General features: G+C 46.3%; 1 protein-coding gene and 1 long non-coding RNA gene across 16 annotated transcripts in view; one reads left to right on the forward strand and one right to left on the reverse strand.

Moving 5' to 3' along the window:
* The window catches only part of LOC137847029 (secretory carrier-associated membrane protein 1-like), a 128,492-nt gene that overhangs the window by 57,468 nt on the left and 51,728 nt on the right, over nt 1-19,296 (reverse strand). For 10 of the 15 annotated variants that reach the window (XM_068665291.1, XM_068665290.1, XM_068665295.1 and 7 more), the window contains one exon: nt 6,039-6,116. The exons of 2 other annotated variants lie outside the window; for them this stretch is intronic. Coding sequence is in view for 7 of the 13 variants with exons in the window: in XM_068665282.1 (XP_068521383.1) it covers nt 6,039-6,116 (78 nt within the window). In the remaining 6 variants the exon portion in view is untranslated. Of the gene's footprint in view, nt 1-6,038; nt 6,117-6,869; nt 8,346-19,296 lie in introns of all 15 variants that reach the window. 3 more of the 15 variants (XM_068665287.1, XM_068665280.1, XM_068665288.1) reach the window with 1 other exon arrangement.
* The window catches only part of LOC137847063 (uncharacterized), an 83,725-nt gene that overhangs the window by 51,126 nt on the left and 13,303 nt on the right, over nt 1-19,296 (forward strand). The gene's annotated exons all lie outside the window — the stretch shown is intronic.

The raw sequence follows: 19,296 nt of genomic DNA on the forward strand, positions 1-19,296 counted from the left end.
CCTCCCAGCTCTTGCTACACCCCCAGCCTGCCCATTGGCAGGACAGAGCAAGAAGCTGAGACGTCCTTGGCTTCGTGTAAGCACTGCTCTGCAACAATTAAAACATCGGCGTGTTATCAGCACTCTTCTCATCCTAAGCCAAAACATAGCATTCTACCAGCTACTAGGAAGAAAATTAACTCTGTCCTAACTGAAACTACGACAACCAGTTATCCACGGGGTACTCAGCCTCCTGAACTGTAAGTCTGGGACAGGGAGCAGAAGAACGACCCCACCCCCCACCCCCTCGCAGCCATCGTCCTCCATACCAAAGAGGCTTTAACCACTTGGCTTGCTTGTTTGTAGCACGTTTCACAGTCATGAATAACCTGTGCTATGGCATCCATGGTACGGTCCACCCCTCGATCACGCGCCCATCTTTATGTTGCATCCCTGTCTTGATGGCCTGAGGTGTCATGGGCCCATCGAGCTACAGATAATTCACCTTTATATTGCCAGTGCAGGTCCACCTGAGCTACTTCAATCTTAGCAACCTGATCCACCTGCTGGTTGTTTTGATGTTCTTCAGTAGCCCGATTCTTGGGCACATGAGCATCTACGTGGCATACTTTCACAGCCAGGTTCTCTACCCGAGCAGCAATATCTTGCCACAATGCAGCAGCCCAGATGGGTTTGCCCCTGCGCTGCCAGTTGTTTTGCTTCCATTGCTGTAACCATCCTCACAGGGCATTTGCTACCATCCATGAATCGGTGTAGAGATAGAGAACTGGCCATTTTTCTCGTTCAGCAATGTCTAAAGCCAGCTGAATGGCCTTCACTTCTGCAAACTGACTCGATTCACCTTCTCCCTCAGCAGCTTCTGCAACTCGTCGCGTAGGACTCCATACAGCAGCCTTCCATCTCCGATGCTTCCCCACAATACGACAGGACCCATCAGTGAACAGGGCATAATGCTTCTCATTTTCTGGTAGCTTGTTGTGCAGTGGAGCTTCTTCAGCATGACCCACCTCCTCCTCTGATGATATCCCAAAATATTTGCCTTCTGGCCAGTCCATAATCACTTCCAAGATTCTTGGGTGACTGGGGTTTCCTATTTGAGCCCGCTGAGTAATCAGTGCAACCCACTTGCTCCACGTAGCATCAGTTGCATGATGTGTAGAGGGGACCCTTCCTTTGAACATCCAGCCTAGTACTGGCAGTCGGGGTGCCAGGAGAAGCTGTGCTTCAGTACCGACCGCTTCCGAAGCAGATCGAACTCCTTCATATGCTGCCAATATCTCTTTTTCAGTTGGAGTATAGCGGGCCTCGGATCCTCTGTATCCCCGACTCCAAAACCCCAGGGGCCGACCTCGAGTTTCCCCAGGTTCTTTCTGCCAGAGGCTCCAGGTGGGGCCATTCTCCCCGGCTGCGGTGTAGAGAACATTATTTACATCTGGTCCTGTTCGGACTGGCCCAAGGGCTACTGCATGAACTATCTCCCCTTTAATTTGTTCAAAATCTTATCGTTCCTCGGGTCTCCATTCGAAATCATTCTTCTTACAGGTTACTTGGTAGAGCCAGCTTAAAATCAGACTGTAATTTGCAATGTGCATTCTCCAGAACCCCATGGAACTTAAGAAAGTTTGTGTTTCCTTTTTTGCTAGTTGGTGGAGACATAGCTGTTATTTTGTTGATCACATCCATTCGGATTTGATGACATCCATCTTGCCATTTTATTCATAAAAACCGGATCTCCTGTGAAAGTCCTTTGACCATATCTTAATTTAATGGCAAAACCAGCCTTCAAAAGGATTTAGGCTATTTTCTTCCCTTTCACAAAAACTTTCTCTGCTGTGTCACCCCACACTACAATGTCACTGATATACTGCAGGTGTTCAGGAGTGTCCTCTCTGTTCCAGCGCAGACTGGATCAGTCCATGGCAAATGGTAGGGCTGTTTTTCCACCCCTGGGGCAGTTGATTCCCAGTGTACTGGACACTCCTCCAAGTAAAAGCAAACTGGCCTGCACTCTGCTGCTAAAGAGATGTATAAAAATCCATTAGCAATATCAGTTGTGGCGTACCACTTGGCTGCTTTCGATTCCAGTTCATAGTGGAGTTCTAGCATGTCCAGCATGGCAGTACTCAACAGTGGCATGACTTTGTTCAGGCCACGATAGTGAACTGTTAGTCTCCACTCACCCTTAAACTTTCGCACTGGCCATATGGGACTATTAAAAGGCGGATGAGTCTTGCTGATCACTCCTCGGATCTCCAATTGACAAATTAGCTTATGGATGGGAATCAGGGAGTCTCGGTTGGTGTAGTATTTTCATCGGTGCACAGTTGCTGTAGCGATTGGCTCTTGCTGTTCTTCGACCCTCAGCAACCCCACAACAGAAGGGTCCTCTGAGAGACCAGGCAAGGTAGATAATTGTTTAATGCCCTCTGTCTCTAAGGAAGCTACATGTATGCCAAAAGCCCACCAGAACCCTTTTGCGTCCTTGAAATATCCTCTTCTAAGTCTATGCCAAGGATACATGGAGCATCCGGGCCAGTCACAATGCGGTGCTTTTCCCACTCATTCCCAGTCAGACTCACTTCAGCCTCCAATACAGTCAACTGCTGAGATCCCCCTGTCACTCCACAAATATAGATGGGCTCTGGCCCTTTATAGCTCGATGGCATTAGAGTACATTGTGCACCGGTGTCTATTAGAGCCTTATACTTCTGTGCGTCTGACATGCCAGGCCATCGAATCCACACAGTCCAATAAACTCGATTGTCCCTTTCCTCCCCCTGGCTGGAGGCAGGGCCCCCCTAATCCTGGTCAGAATTTTCTTCGTTTCTGTGTTTGAAGGACTGTCTGCTGGAAGTTGGAGCAGCAAACTTTTCAGAGAATCCCTTTTTCCCAATTGTTTTCTTTTGCAACTCACGTGCAAAAAAAAAAAACCTCACGTGCCTCTAGGGTCGCGGTAGATTTTCCATCCCATTTTCTCATGTCCTCTCCATGGTCTCGTAAGTAAAACCACAGGGTGGCACGGGGTGTGTACCCACTATATCGTCTTCCTTGACCAGAAGGACACTTAATCCTAATAGCTGAGAGACTGGTTCGTAAAGGTGGGGAGGAAGATAAATTTTCTCTAAGTTGGTTTGAAATTTCAGAAAGTTTCTCCAAAGTATTTTCTTTTAGTTGTTGTAACTCTTGAAAGAGATTTTCCACAACCAAGACGCAGGTCTGTAGTGAAAAGGAGAGACTTTCTTTGTACTGCTGGAGTTGTTTAGCCAGTTCATCCGCTGTGGGTTCCTCATGGTCTTTCGAGTCCATTACTGCCAATGAGCTGGCATATGATGATGGTTCACTCCATACAAGCATCCACCACATGGGTCATGTACACTTGACTTCATTCGGATCTTTAGATAGCTGTTTGTTGTCTAGGTCATCATAAATCACCTCCAACATGGCTAATTCCCTCAAGTACTGGATTCCCTTCTCCATGGTGGTCCATTTTCCTGATGACATCCAAGATCTTCCTTGAAGGGATACCTTTCCTTCACGTCTGACAGGAAACGCCTCCAGAGGGTGAAGATTTGTGCTCCATTTCCAATTGCTTTGTCAATGTCTGTGTCCCTAGAAAGGGATCCCAAATGCCTGGCTTCCCTGCCCTCTAATTCTAGACTATTCACTTCGGTATCCCAGCACCGGAGCAGTCAGGAGAAAGGTGCTCACCTGGACAACAACCAAAATCCTTTTGTATAACTCATAGCTCACACTGGGATAGGCCTCAAATAGTTATTGATGATCTTATGATATCTTCCTCTTCTCGTTTCTGTTATTGCCCAGCCCCTGCAGAATAGCCTATCTCATCATCTTTTTCTTCCCCAGTCTGAGTAGGAGTTCCTTTTCTTTCTAAACGACCTGACTTCCTCATCCATTGTTTCATCTTGGTTACAGGGGCAACTTGCACTGCTAAAGTCTACTTCCCTGACCCAGCCGAAAGGCCTGTCACAGGGGTTGGAACAGCCGCAGGGCCCCTCACAGGGGTTGGAACGACCGATGGGCCCGACACAAGGGTTGGAGTGACTGCAGTGGCTGGAGTGGCTGCAGGGGTTAGAGTGAACATTGGGCCTGTCATAAGACTTGGAGTGGCCGCAGGGTCTGTCACTAGGGTTATAGTGGCATCGATTGCAGCTCGATAGGCATAGGCCAGACCCCAGGACATTGCAGTGATTTGTGTATCTCTGGTATTGCCAGAGTGATGACACCCCTTTTTCAAGCATTCTACCAGTTTTTTAGGATTTTGCAGTTGTTCAGGGGTGAATTTCCAAAGCACTGGAGGTGTCCACTGCTCTAGAAACCTGCCCATATCCTCCCACGCTCCCTGCCACTCACAACTGTCCTGCCTCAGGACAGATCTCTGGATGGCATTCCTAAGTAGTTGTTTGATCTTAAACAAAACCTGAAGCACATTCAGGAGACATAACAATAACAACATGCTGGTGTGAACATCCCAAGGATATTCGAAATCTTGAAGAACTATCGTAACTAGCCCGGAGGAGAAGAGGGGGGTGAAGGAAAAAGGGAGAGTGAACAAGTGGGAAAAAATATCTCCCTCGTCCCCTCCATAGATTGTCTCCCTCAAGAAAAAAGGGTAAAAGGTGTAATTGTTAACAGTTTCTGAGATACGGTTTCTGAAGTACAGAGTCGATGACAGTGCTGAGTACAAATACCAGGTTAGTCTCATGACCAGCAATTTTATCATATCATAAGCCAGTGTTACACCGCACAGTAAAATAATAATCTTCAACCAGCACCTGGAAAGGATAAGCAGCATGACAGGGAGCACATACAGTAAGTAATATTCCATATAACTCAATTTGGAAAACAGGCACAGCAGACCTGAGATCAAAGCAATCAACACTGTGACTAGCAACTATTAAGCAAATCGAATACTTATACCAATTTTGGTTTTACACACTCTGGTCAGATCTGTCATTATCAAAACCCTTCGCGCCCCACGTTGGGCACCAAAAGGACTGTTGTGGTTTAACCCAGCTGGCAGCTAAGCATCACACAGCCGTTCGCTCACCCTCCCCCCTCCCTCTCTATGATGAGACAGAGAATTAGAAAGAAATGAAAGCCTCTGGGTTGAGATAAAAACAGTTTATTAGGACAGAAAATAAAGGATAATGATAATGATAATGATAATGATAATGATAATGATAATAATAATAATAATAATAATAATAATAATAATAATGATACTAATAATAATAATAATAATGTGTACAAACAAGTGATGCACAATGCCCAGCCTATCCCTGAGTAGCTGGTCCCCCCACCCCGGCTAGCCACCCCTATATATTGTTCAGCATGACGTCAGATGGTATGGAATACCCCAATATAAGCCTACGTTTGAAAAATATACTATTTGAATGTTTATAAATTATACTGACAAACAGTAATCATCCATACATTTTGCAGATATTGTACAAGATCTTCAATATTAAAAGTAACCACTGAGAAATGCTGTTACAGCAGCTATTTCCTATTGTATTCCCTGTATTTTTTAACTCAAATGAGCACAATGTAAATTAAAACGACACAAAACAGAGGCAAAACCTGACTGTGTTTCTCAGACAAATTATTCCTTTTAGTACACCACAAGTATTCATAGCCTGTGGACTGTTACTTGAATTCAATGTTTTTGTTACTCTGAACAGCACATTCCAAAGTGAAATTGAAGTCAAAAGCAAGACACTGAGGAAGTATGCCACATTAACATGCTTTAAAGAATAGAAAAATTAAAAAAGTGTAAAGAACAGACTACCAGAAGTCTTACTGAACAGGTGAAAAATTCAGTTCTGTTTTGCTCCCCCTGCCCCTTTCAGGGAGCCACTTAAGTCAACCTACCCACTGAATCCTCCAAATACTTTATGGGATTATCTAGCCTTATTAGCTAACCCTTCACGTATTTTACAACATCAGTCCCAACCTCTGAAAACAATACCCCACACCTAAAAAGATTAACAGCATACTTAAGAAATAAATGTGCTTACTATTCTTGAATCAGAGAATGGATTGTACTCATCTAGTCCTGGAAGAACATTTCTTGTCACTTGTGTAACAGAAGGATCCTAGAAAAAAAAAAAAAAAAACAGTTCTGTAAATGTATGCACATGTATAGAAGCAACAAATCAACGCTTACTTTCCTCTATCCTTAGAATACAAGGGCACAATATTGAAAGGAAATTGATAAAGAAAAAGGGATCAATACGTGGCTCCAAGGCTGGTGTCAATGGCAGAATTGACACCAGTTTCTTGACCGTGGAATGGTCTACTGTGGTGGTTTTACTTATCTGGGCAGCTGAGCTGCACCACAACCACTCTCTCACTCCCCTTCCTCAAAGGGAAAGCGGGAGAAAATACGATACAAAGGGCTCAAGGGTTGGGATAAGGACAGGGAGATCATTCAACAATTATCATCATGGACAAAACAGACTCAGCATAGGAAGATTAATTAAATTTATTACCTATTGCTAACAAGCTAGAGCATGGAGAGACAAGGAAAAAAAAAAAAACTAAAAACACTTTCCCCCCATCTACCCTCTTCTATGTCCTCCCCCTGAGCAGAGCAGGGAATGGGGGTTGTGGTCAGTTCATAACACTTAGTCTCTACTGCTCCTTCACGGTCACTCTCTTCCCCTGCTCCAGGATGGAGCCTCTCCCACAGGATGCAGTCTTTCCCAAACTGGTCTTACGTGGGTTTCCCCCAGGAAGGAGCTCTTCAAGAACTGCTCCAAATACCGGTCCGTACCGCAGGCTCCATCCGTTAGGACCAAACTACTCCAACATGGGTCCCCCACAGGCAACAGCTCCTAAAAGATCACCTGCTCCATCATGGGCTCCTCTCCACGGGCTACAGGTCCAGACTGGAGTCTGCTCCAGCAGGGGCTCTCCATGGGCTGCAGCGTGGAAATCTGTTCCACCATGGTACACCATGGGCTGTACCTCCTCTCCCTCCTTGTTCACTGACCTTGTTGTCTGCAGGGCTGTTTCCCACTCCTTACTCTCCCAGCTGCTGTTGCACAACATTTTTTTTCCCTTTCTTAAATATGAGCTCACATAGGCACAAACAACTGCTTATTGGCTTGGCTCTGGGCAGCAGCAGGTCCCTTTGTAGCTGGTTGAAACTGGCCCTTATCAAACATAGACTCTTCTCACAGAGGCCACCCCTGCAGCCCCCCACTACCAAAACCTTGCCACGTAAACCCTATACATCTACACATCACTAGGCCTGCTGGTGTCTGATGAGATGTACCTTTCTCAGAGGAGGGGAAAAGGATTTCTGCACAGTAGTTAGTAGAGCTGGCATCCCTTCCTTCTCTTCTATCAACCACACTACTCAACTTTGTGTCATCTGCAAATCTGCTGAGGGTTCACTTGATCCAACTGTCTGTGTCATTGATATAGTACAGAGGTGAGGCTCACCAGTCTGTAGTTTCCCTGGTCCTCCTTTCTACCCTTTTTAAAAATGGGAGCAATGTTTTGCTTTTTCCAGTCACTAGGGACTTCCTTCAGGACCCTGGGATGCATGTCATCAGGGCCCATAGACTTGTATGTGTTTAGGTTCATCAGGTGGTCTTGAACCTGCTCTTCTCTTACAGTGGGTGGGACTTTGCTCCCCCAGCCTCCATCTACGGGTTCAGGGAAATGAATCCCTCCCTGTTATTCTTTGCTTCCTTTGCCAAGCTCATTTCCTCCTGCACAAAATGTTTAGCATGCAGCTAGATTAATACATAATACAGTGGGTGAACAATTAGATGACAGGTCTGGCTCAAAGGGTTATATCAGGCTGGCAGCCAGTCACTAGTGGAGTTCCAGTAATATTTATAAAAGGCAAGTAAACAGTGCTGGGTGCGCAGGGAGTCTATGCTCTACCAACACACACACACGAACATCAAACTTTCTAAATATACAGAACATTGCTTTTACATACTAAACACGAGTACGTCCATACATATGTACAATCAGAACAAACAATCCTTTAAGTCTATCACTATTAAGGTCCATGTCTGGGGGAGCATAGTTGGAGTTGGTAATCCTCGTTGAAGTGCTCCCTTATCTTCCATGACTTAATAGTTTCCTTTTTCCATTCATTTTCCTGATTACAAACACCAGAGAATTCCAGGGCTAGTTGTGGGAACAATATGTCTTGCTTTAAGTTGTCAAGCAACTCAGCCTTCAGGCCTTATGTATCCTATTCTTCCCAGAATGAAGAAAAACATATCCATCTCCTTTTCAAGGCCAATAGGGCCTGGGTCAAAAGGCACGTCCAGGTCACCAGGGGGCGTAACAGCAAAAGCCTTAAAGCAAGATAAATATTACAAAATTCAGATTGAGTTGAGACCTCATTTATAAAAAATCAGTGACCCTGACGTGAGCCAACCGCATGAAGTTCAATAAGAGCAAGTGCCGGGTCCTGCACCTGGGACGGGGAAACCCTGGCTGCACGTACAGACTGGGCGATGAGACGCTGGAGAGCAGCCTAGAAGAGAGGGATCTGGGGGTCGTGGTAGACAACAAGTTGAATATGAGCCAGCAGTGTGCCCTGGCAGCCAGGAGGGCCAACCGTGTCCTGGGGTGCATCAAGCACGGCATCGCTAGTAGGTCAAGGGAGGTGATTGTCCCACTCTACTCTGCGCTGGTGCGGCCTCACCTCGAGTACTGTGTACAGTTCTGGGCACCACAGTATAAAAAGGACATGAAACTGTTGGAGAGTGTCCAGAGGAGGGCTACGAAGATGGTGAAAGGCCTGGAGGGGAAGACGTACGAGGAACGGCTGAGGGCACTGGGCCTGTTCAGCCTGGAGAAGAGGAGGCTAAGGGGAGACCTCATCGCAGTCTACAACTTCCTCATAAGGGGGTGTCGGGAGGCAGGAGACCTTTTCTCCATTAACACCAGCGACAGGACCTGCGGGAATGGAGTTAAGCTGAGGCAGGGGAAGTTTAGGCTTGACATCAGGAAGGGGTTCTTCACAGAGAGAGTGGTTGCACACTGGAACAGGCTCCCCAGGGAAGTGGTCACTGCACCGAGCCTGACTGAATTTAAGAAGAGATTGGACTGTGCACTTAGTCACATGGTCTGAACTTGGGTAGACCTGTGCGGTGTCAAGAGTTGGACTTGATGATCCTTAAGGGTCCCTTCCAACTCAGGATATTCTATGATTCTATGATTCTATGATCTTCTTGGACTTTGGATCTGTGACTGGTAAAGGGAGTGGCCCTTGCCGATAGCAGTGCTAGAGTCCAACAAGATTTTGAACATAAGAGGCAAGTAAGAAACCAAGAGGTCTTCTTTTGTGACCCGTAATTCTGCATGCAAAGACCCGAACGAAGATACCGTTCGGTTGGGTGGAATTCGGTTGTGTGACTGTATGTAAGGGTGTAACTGAGACGGAATTTAGTTCTGAAGCTAAGAATTCGTGGGTGGGTTAACCACTTGCAAGACACCTCTAGACACAGGCACAGCCAGGGATTCGGAACCTCTTTAAGGGTTCCAGGGATTTGGAACTTATTTGAAGCTTCCAGGGATTCGGCCAGGGATTCGGAACCTCTTTGAGGATTCCAGGTGTTATATATGGAGTGGTAATTCGTGTCGAGAAAATGGTTGATATTAATAAAGAAAGGGGAGATTTGGGAATGTGGCCATGGGGGTTGGAAAGCCCCATGGTTGAGATAACATTAGACTCTTAATGATGAGGCCATCAGGAATATAAAAGAGTTTAGAGGGAACAAAGAAGGGTGATTCAGGAGACTCCATGCAGTCTCCGGTTTCTTGTTCTCCAGCTGGTTCTCTTGTTCTCCAGCCATTAAGGCATGGATGTTTCTGGGTGTTTGCTGTTGTTGTTATATGGAAAGTTGTTTGACCAATGAAAAGTTGTTTTGAAAAGAACTGCTGTAGAGACAAGGGTATAAGAGGGGAGCCTGCCCTCAAGATAAAAAAGGCAGCACAATGAAGTTACATCAATGAAGAAGCAGGAAAAAGAAGTGAAGAGGAACAGGCACTTTGATTGCCTCATGAAGATAGGCCAAACTCAGCAATCTGCTCAGAGAAGCTTGTACTGAAAGTCGCTGGAAATAGGCGCACTGGAGCTGGAGAGAAGCTCGAGCTGAGAGAAGCGGACCCGTGCACACAACTGCCTCTTGCTGGTAAGCAGTTGTGCATTATGGGGAATCATATGTCCTTAGAAACAAAGACTGTCCTGGTAACCTTACAGCTTATTCTCCTTATTAACAATTGGACAGTTTATGAGCCTGAAATATGGGACCAAACTGAGGTCAAGGTGTGGGACTCTGCAACTAAAAATGGCAAGGTTGCAGTGGGATTGCTCGGTACCTGGCGAGCAGTCTCTGAGGCCTTAAAGAGCCTTGTGGGGCCACAGTCATAAACATGTCGTTTTCCAGACAGTGAGGGAGCTGTGGGCTCCTTTACTGATCCGACTGCTACGCCATCGGCCCACACACCGCTACAGCCATCAAAGAGCTTTGCTGTTATGCCCTCTGCTGACCCGAATGTGCCTTTTGACCCAGGCCTATTGGCCTTGAAAAGGAGATGGATATGCTTTTCTTCGATCCAGGAAGAACGGGATACATAAGGCCTGAAGACCGAGTTGCTTGACAACTTAAAGTGAGACATATTGTTCAAATGGAATGGAAAATGGAGACTTGTTTGTAGTCAAGAAAAGGAATGGAAAATGGAGACTGTTAAGTCATGGAAAATAAAGGATTGTTTGTTACCTTTTCTGATTGTACGTATGTATAGCCATACTCGCGTTTAGTATGTAAAGCAATGTTCTGTATATTTAGAATGTTTGATGTTTGTGTGTGCGTGTTGGTGGAGCGTAGACTCCCCGCACACCCAGCAATGTTTACTTGCCTTTTTATACCTTTTATAGCTTTTATACCTTTTATAACTTTTATTCCTTTTATAAATATTCTTTTATGAATATTACTAAATTCAGATTGAGTTGAGACTTCATTTATAACAATGACATAACTTCATCGTGTTGCCGTTTTTTCTTCTTGAGGACAGGATCCCCTCTTATACCCTTCTCCCCACAGCGGTTCTTTTCAAAACAACTTTTCATTGGTCAAACAACTTTGCATATAACAACAGTAAATACCCAGAAACTTCCATGCCTTAGTGGCTGGAGAACAAGCAACCCAAGACTGCATGGCATCTCCTGAATCCTTCTTTGTTCCCTCTAAACACTTTTACATTCCTGATGGCCTCATCGTTAAGAGTCTGATCATCAACCATGGGGCTTGCCGACCCCCATGGCCACACTCCCACATCTCCCCCTTCTTTATTAATTTCAACCATTTTCTTGACACTAATTATTATGCCATATATCACACACTCAAAGCATTTAAGAGTAACAGTAGGATCACAAGATACACTGCCAGGCCCATATATTGGTCACCACCAGTCAACTCTTGGATAAAACAGCACTTCCTTTTGATCTGTCATGCGCTTCATTCGTCTCCGGCCACACCCCTCGTGGAGAATACGGAACCACGGATTGGAACTCCGCACTCGCTTCACAGTGATGTTGCGTGTCACTCACACAGCACAATCACACAATCACACAGAGAGGCCTCTAGCACATCTCATTCATACCACAAGAATATAATTTAGAATGATAACCAACCAAACAAGTATTGTCTCTGACTGTGTTCTTCGTGGAGTGACTTATTCCACTTTGTTTCAAACCCATACCCTTACACAAACACTTTCAACACAAAATACCTGGACATTTAAGAATAAGATATACAGTAATTAACACTCCAGTTAGTATCCCTCCAGCAGCTGAAAATATTACCCAGGTAACCTTGTCACAATTGTGAGAGGCCTGCTTACCCTTCTCCTGCTTCTTATACAGTCATTAGCAGGTCCGTCCTGGCTCCCAAAACCGGGATACAGCAGTAACCTCGGATTTGCTCGATCTGCTCCCAAGGTCACTAGCGGCTGCTCTATCGGTCAGCAAATCCCCCTTGACCGCTCTATCGGTCAGCCTGTAGGGTACCCTCTTCCCTTACGAGGACTGTGCTACACGCCAGACATCTCTGCACGATTTACCAGCTGCCCTGGCCACGCGTATGACTTACAGGATTTTCCTGTACTGTAAAACATACTGCTTGTCCGCAGCTTCAGGAGGTCTTTGTCTGCTCCTATGGTGAGCAGCTGAGAGTGGAGTCCCCTCCAAGCAAAATACTCAGGGTGCACCTAGGGGCGTCCGCTCCACAGCCGATCCCACAGCCGAGCAGAGTGTCTCCTGCCTGGTTCGCCAACATGACTCACGGAAAGCTGACTCCACAATCAGTAAGATTGTAAAGTAGGTATGTTTATTCAGCGCTGAGCAGCACGGGGGGGGTAGTCCCACCAAAGTCATGCACGCCTAACGTGGCAACTTGCTTTGGTTATATCCAGTAAAGAGTTACATATGCATGAAGCTTCCCAGTACACCTATGCATATGCATAACCTGTCCCCGCTTAGTATTAAAATTAGCTACAAGAGGTCATTTACATAAATTCCTCGTCTGCGCTTGTGCAGTGCCTTGTGGTGGTGGGCTCTGAGGGTTGTGGGTATGAAGTAATATGTCTTCATCAGGGTTGAACTTTTCACCTCATCTCTTTGTGCATGCTCTCTGAGCCCTTGGTCACAATCTGGGCCATAAGGTTGTTTCGATCTGGTTCTTGGGATCTGAGGGGCTCCTGTTATCTAGAGGTCTAAGCGCAGCACAGGCACAGTACATCGCAAATGTAGCACATATTCATTCTTAATCGCTCTCTGATTTCTAATTCCATGTTTCAGGTGCAGCATACTTGCTCTCTTCTGGATCCACAGGTATTCTACTATTAACAGGAATGTTCAAAGCCTGACAGACACAGTTCTCCGTGGACCCAAATATCGGCTAAAATACATGGGGTCTTAAGGGTTCTTTTGGTCATTCTATCATACAATACTGGACCGTATTTAATTTACTCTTTCCTTTTCTGGGGCCCCTATCTCTCCAATTTCTAATCATTATTCCTAATGGACTTTCTGGTGATAGGTCTGGCAATTTGCTCCCTTTCTTCTGGTCCCTGGTCTTCAATTTTCTCTGACCCATCTAGGAATTTTACTATGGCAATTCCCACAGCCCTTGGTTACCTTACTAAGAGTGTCTTGCAGGGGATTTAGGACCTATCACCCACCCATGAATCCTATAGGAATCGCTTCGGTCCTTCATCGGCCAAGTCCCTTGCGGGAGATTGGAACCGCGGTTAGAAGACCTCCACACTTGCTTTGGAACTGAGTTCCGTCTCAGTCACGCTCTTACACACACAGGCAACCGAATACCACCCAACTGAACAGTATGCGCCTTAAATACTTACAACTCTGTCATCTTCATTCAGATCTTTGCGCACAGAATTATGGGCAAAATATAGTGCTGCAGCCGGCAAGGGAGCTCATAAAAAAAAAAAAAAAAATCTTTGCTTGCCTTTATTCAGGTTCAAGATGGTGTTAGTCCTGACCTGACTCAAACAGGAGCCACCAAATGGTGGGGCACCTATCCTAGATCAAATCAAAATTCAGAAACCAAAGCCCTCATTGACGAGCCCCCAATTGTAATAAAAGGCTGAGTCCCAAATAGGATTGCAATCAAAGTTTTACAATTTATTAAACTAATAGAGGTAAGCAAACAGCGCTGGGTGTGCCAGGAGTCTCTGCTCCACCAAGACGCACACCTATTACAGCAGGTGGCTGGCTTTTATGCTCCTAGGCTAATACATATTCCACACCACTTTTTGGAAAAGGCAGGGTTATTATAATTAGTTTCCCGGGATCCAAACCATTCCACGGACACATGCGTATTGGTCTCCAGTGGTCCCTCTGGGGGGTCTCTCATACTGAAGGCTCATAGTCTTCCTTCCAGGCTTTGCCTTTCAGTCGTTCTTCATCTTCCCCCCTTCTCCTTATTTGCTCATCTCTTAGCCGGATATCAGAGACCTGTGCAGTGCCCCATGCAATAGTTAGCAGTTATTTTGAAACCCCTTTGTTCTCTTATCCCAGATATCAGAGAATTGTCCCATGCAAAAGTCAGCAGTTTTGGAAACTTCTTTGTTCTCTTATCCCCTAGACCCGAGTTTCAAGGTTTACCCTTCAAACCCTCTATTGACACAAACTGCTAGACCATTCTTTTGCAAGATACAAGAACTATATACATTTACCTCTCTGATTCTCTCAGACTTCTGGTTATACAAGGGTATGTAAGACAGAAGGTCACATTTCATCATGTGGCCCTAGCATTGTTCCATATTGACACGAATCAGATGAACATATTTCACATACAGTCTGGAGAAAAGAAGGCTAAGAGGCAACCTCACTGTGCTACAAAATTCCTGAGCAGAAAAGTGGAAAGGGAGGTGCAGATCTCTACTTCAGTGATGGGACCACGGGAATGGCACAAAGCTGTGCCAGGGGAGGTTCAGACTGGACATTAGGAAAAAAATCTTTACTGAGAGGGTGGTCAAACACTGAAACAGGCTTCCTAGAGAGATGGTTGATGCTCCATGTCTGTCAGTATTCAAGAGGCATTTGGAAAATGCCCTTAAAAATATGCTTTAACTTTTGGTTAGCCCTGAAGAGGTCAGGCAGTTGGACTTGATGATCTTTGCAGGTCCTTTTCAACTGAACTATTCTATTCTATTCTATTCTATTCTATTCTATTCTGTTCTGTTCTGTTCTGTTCTGTTCTGTTCTGTTCTATTCTATTCTATTCTATTCTATTCATTACTCTACTCTACTCTACTCCACTCTACTCTACTCTACTCTACTCTACTCTACTCTATGCTGGTGCAGTTTTGGGCGTCAGAATATAAGTCATAAAACTATTAGAGAACATCCAAAGGGGTCCCTTAGCCACTATGAGAACAACAAAGACGGTAAAGTGTCTAGAGGGCAATACATACAAAGAGCGACTGTATTGGATACACATGGCAAGGTTTTGATAGCAGGGGGCCGCAGGGGTGGCCTCTGTGAGAAGACTCCAGAAACTGCCCCATGTTTGATAAGGGCCAGTTTCAGCCCAAAGGGACCTACTGCTGCCCAGAGCCAAGCCAATAAGCGATGTTGTTTGTGCCTATGTGAGAGCATATTTAATAAAGGGAAAATAACTGCTGTGCAACAGCAGCTGGGAAAGTGAGGAATGAGAAACAGACCTGCAGACAACAAGGTCAGTGAAGAAGGAGGGGGAAGAGGTGCTCCAGGCACCAGAGCATAAATTCCCCTGCAGCCTGTGGAGAGGACCATGGTGAAGTAGGCTGTCCCCCTGCAGCCCATGCTGTACCATGTTGGAACATATTTCCACACAGCATCCCATAGAGAAGCCCACGGTGGAGCAGATGGATCTGACTTGAAGGAGGCTGCGGCCCATGTGGGACCCAGGTTGGAGCACTTTGCTCCTGATGGATGGACCCCGGGGTACAGACCCCAATTTGAAGCAGTTCCTGTGGGAAGCTCATGCAGGATCAGTTCAGGAAGGACTGTATCCTGTGGGAGGAATCCCATGTTGGAGCAGGGGAAGAGAGTGACCATGAAGGAGTGGCAGAGACCAAGCATTATGGACTGACTGCAACTCCCATTCCCCGTTCCCCTGTGCCGCTTGGAGAGAGGACATAGCAGAGGGTGAATGAGGGGAAGACATTTTAAGTTTGTTTTGTTTTAGTTTCTCACTGCTCTAGCTTGTTAGTAATAGGTAATAAATTTCATTAATCTCCCTATTGTCCTGGTTTCAGTTAGAACAGAATTAATTTTCTTCCTAGTAGCTCGTGGAATGCTGTGTTTTGGCTTAGGATGAGAAGAGTTCTGATAACACCCCGATGTTTTAATTGTTGCAGAGCAGTGCTTATACCAAGCCAAGGACATCTCAGCCTTTTGCTCTGTCCTGCCAACAGGCAGGCTGGGGGTGCAGTAAGAGCTGGGAGGGGACAGATCCAGGACAGGTGACCCAAACTAGCCAAAGGGGTATTCCATACCATCTGACGTCATGCTAAACAATATATAGGGGTGGCTAGCCGGGGGGAGGGGGCCGGACTGCTCGGGGTTAGGCTGGGCATCGGTCAGCGAGTGGTGAGCAATTGCATTGTGCATCACTTGTTTGTACATACTATTATTACTTACCTATTATCACCATTGCAGCATTATTATTATTATTATTATTATTATTATTATTATTATTATGTTATTATTATTTTCCTGTCTTATTAAACTGTCTTTATCTCAACTCACGGGCTTCACTTTCCATTTCTCTCCCCCGTCCCAGAGAGGGAGGGGGGAGGGTGAGCGAACGGCTGCGTGGTGTTTAGCTGCCGGCCAGGTTAAACCACGACACCTATGCTGAGTCTGTTTTGCCCATGATGGTAACTGTTGAGTGATCTCCCTGTCCTTATCTGTGTTGAGTCTGTCTGGGATGGAGTCACCTTTCCCTGCAGCAGCCCACACAGTGCTGTGCTCTGCACTCGTAGCTGGAACAGCACTGATATCACTCCAGTGTTGTGTCTATTGCTGCATAGTGCTGGCACAGCATCAGGACTCCTTCCAAGCCCCCAAGAGCCAGCAGGCTGGGGGTGGGCAAGTGATGGGGAGGGGACATCGCCAGGGCAGCTGACCTACACCAACCAACCAAAGGGATACTCCATAACATCTGATGTCACACTCAGCAATAAAAAGGGGGGCTCTCGTGGGGGAGGGGGCTGTCCTCCTGAACAACCGCTATGCGTTTTGAGGCCCTGCTTCCCAGGACATGGCCGAATATCGCTTGTTGATGGGAAGTAGAGAATAACTTTTTTTTCCTTTCTCTCTGTGCTTCCGCGCAGCCTTGTTGTTTCTTTTGTTTCTTTTTTCTCCCCATTCCCTTTCCCTTTAATTAAATCATTCTCATCTCAAACCTCAAGCTCTTTGTGTTGCATTTTCTCCCCCTTCCTCTTTGAGGGGGGGGGGGGGAGTGAGAGAGCAGTTGTGGTGGAGCTCAGCTGCCCACCCGAGTAAAACAACTACAGTACTTTTTGGTGCCCAACATGGGGCTTGAGGGTTGAGATAACAGTAGAATTGATTAAAGTATTTACAACTAATATACTTGCTAGTCACAATGTTCAGTTTGCTGTTAATATTTTTCTATGTGACTTTGTTGTATGTAGTCCATTCTCTGTTCTCTTTTTTCCTCTATATCTGATTGGAGAACGTGTTGAAGCCAAACTGTGTTGAAGACAACTGTGTTTGGTTTCTTTATCATGCTGTGCTGTAACATGCTGGCCTTCAGTTTCGTCTGGTACTTGGGCCCTGCACTGTTATCATTCCGGTCTCCTGGAGATTATCTTTTTGGTGTCGTGGTTCCACTCGAGTGGGCAGCTGAGCTCCACCACAGCCGCTCTCTCACTCCCCCTCCTCAAAGAGGAATGGGGAGAAAATATGTGAAAAGGGCTCAAGGACTGAGATAAGGATGAGAAAATCACGCAATAATTATTGTAACGGGCAAAACAGACTCAGCATAAGAAGACAGATAGTAAGATTTATTGCTCATTACTAACAAGCTAGAGAAGTGAGAAACAAAGGAAAGAAACCAAAAGCACCTTCCCCCCCCATCCACCCTCTTCCACCTCCTCCCCCCGAGCGGCGCAGCTGCTCCACTGGATCCACGCTGGATCCAGCGTGGGCTTCCCACAGGCAGCAGCTCTTCCAGAACTGCTCCAGATATGGGTCCGTACCACGGGGTCCATCCCTCAGGAGAAAACTGCTCCAACCTGGCTCCCCCACGGGCAGCAGCTCCTGCCAGGTCACCTGCTCCTGCATGGTCTCCTCTCCACGGGCTACAGGTCCGGCCCGGAATCTGCTCCGGCAGGGGTCTTCCACAGGCGGCAGCCTCCATCAGTGCAGGGCCACCTGCTCCACCGTGGTCTCCTCCACGGGCTGCAGCATGGAACCCTGCTCCACCGTGGTACTCCATGGGCTGCAGGGGGACATCCTGCTTCACCATGGTCCTCACCACAGGCCGCAGGGGACTTCTGCTCCGGCGCCTGGAGCACCTCTCCCCCTCCTTCTACACTGACCTTGGCACCTGCAAGGCTGTTTCTCACTCCCTTGACCCTCCCGGCTGCTGTGTGTCGCAGCGTTTTTTTCCCTGTCTTAAATATGCTCTCACAGAGGCGCAAAACAACATCGCTTATTGGCTCAGATCTGGAAAACAATGGGGCCCTTCCCAAACATGGGGTGGCTTCTAGATCTTTCTCACAGAAACCACCCCTATGGCTCCCTGCTACCAAAACCTTGCCACGTAAACCCACTACATTTGGAAATATTAAGAATTACACCACCTTCTTTTTCTCCCCTAGCAGTCAATTTGTGAATAATATCAGGGGTGGTGCCTTCTTCTTCTCTCCCTCTGGGCTAATTGCAGCAGCCTTTGAGTATTTTGGATACCCTTGGTCAGATGTTATCCTCCAATTACTAGTTCTAGTGTTTGTCTTCCTCCCTAAGGTCAAACAATTTATTAAGAATATCATCCAAGAACCTGAACCAAGTAGTTATTTGTGGCAAGGTGTGTGGGGGGATATGGGCAGGTACCTGTCACGGTTTTCTCTTCCGATGGTTCTTAACTTCACCCCTGAACAAGTGCAAAATCCAAGAAAACTGGTAGAATGTTTGAAAGACGTATGCCCTGACCCTGGCAATACCAGAGAACTCCACCAGCTTGCTGCACTCTGCTGAGGTCTGGCTTACGCCTATCAAATGTCAATTAACACTGCCCATCACCCTCAAGGGGATAGGGAAGTTTCTGAATTTGGTGACAAGATAACACACACTGTGACCACCCCAGAGGACCAACCATCTATGGTATCAGTTGCCCCTATAGTCAAGACAAAACAATGGAAACAGAAGTCAGCTTGTTTAGTAAGGGAAGAAGCCTCTCCTAAGAAGGAGGGAGAAGAGGAAAAGGCAGGCACCTCTAAAGCAGCAGCATCACAACAACATCAGGGAGAAGAGATGGAAATCATAAAGGAATCAGAAATCACTCGATCTCTATCCTTGAGTGAGTTGTGAGAAATACAAAAGGATTATGGTCGACGCCCAGGTGAACACATCCTCACCTGTCTGCTTCAATTCTGGGATGCTGGGGCCAATAGCCTACAATTAGAAGGCAATGAAGCCAAGTAGCTGGGATCCCTCTCTAGAAAAAGGGTCATTGACAGAGTATTTGGGAGAGGGGCACAGGT

The sequence above is a fragment of the Anas acuta genome, chromosome W, assembly GCF_963932015.1.
Source record: "Anas acuta chromosome W, bAnaAcu1.1, whole genome shotgun sequence".
Taxonomy (NCBI): Eukaryota; Metazoa; Chordata; class Aves; order Anseriformes; family Anatidae; genus Anas; species Anas acuta.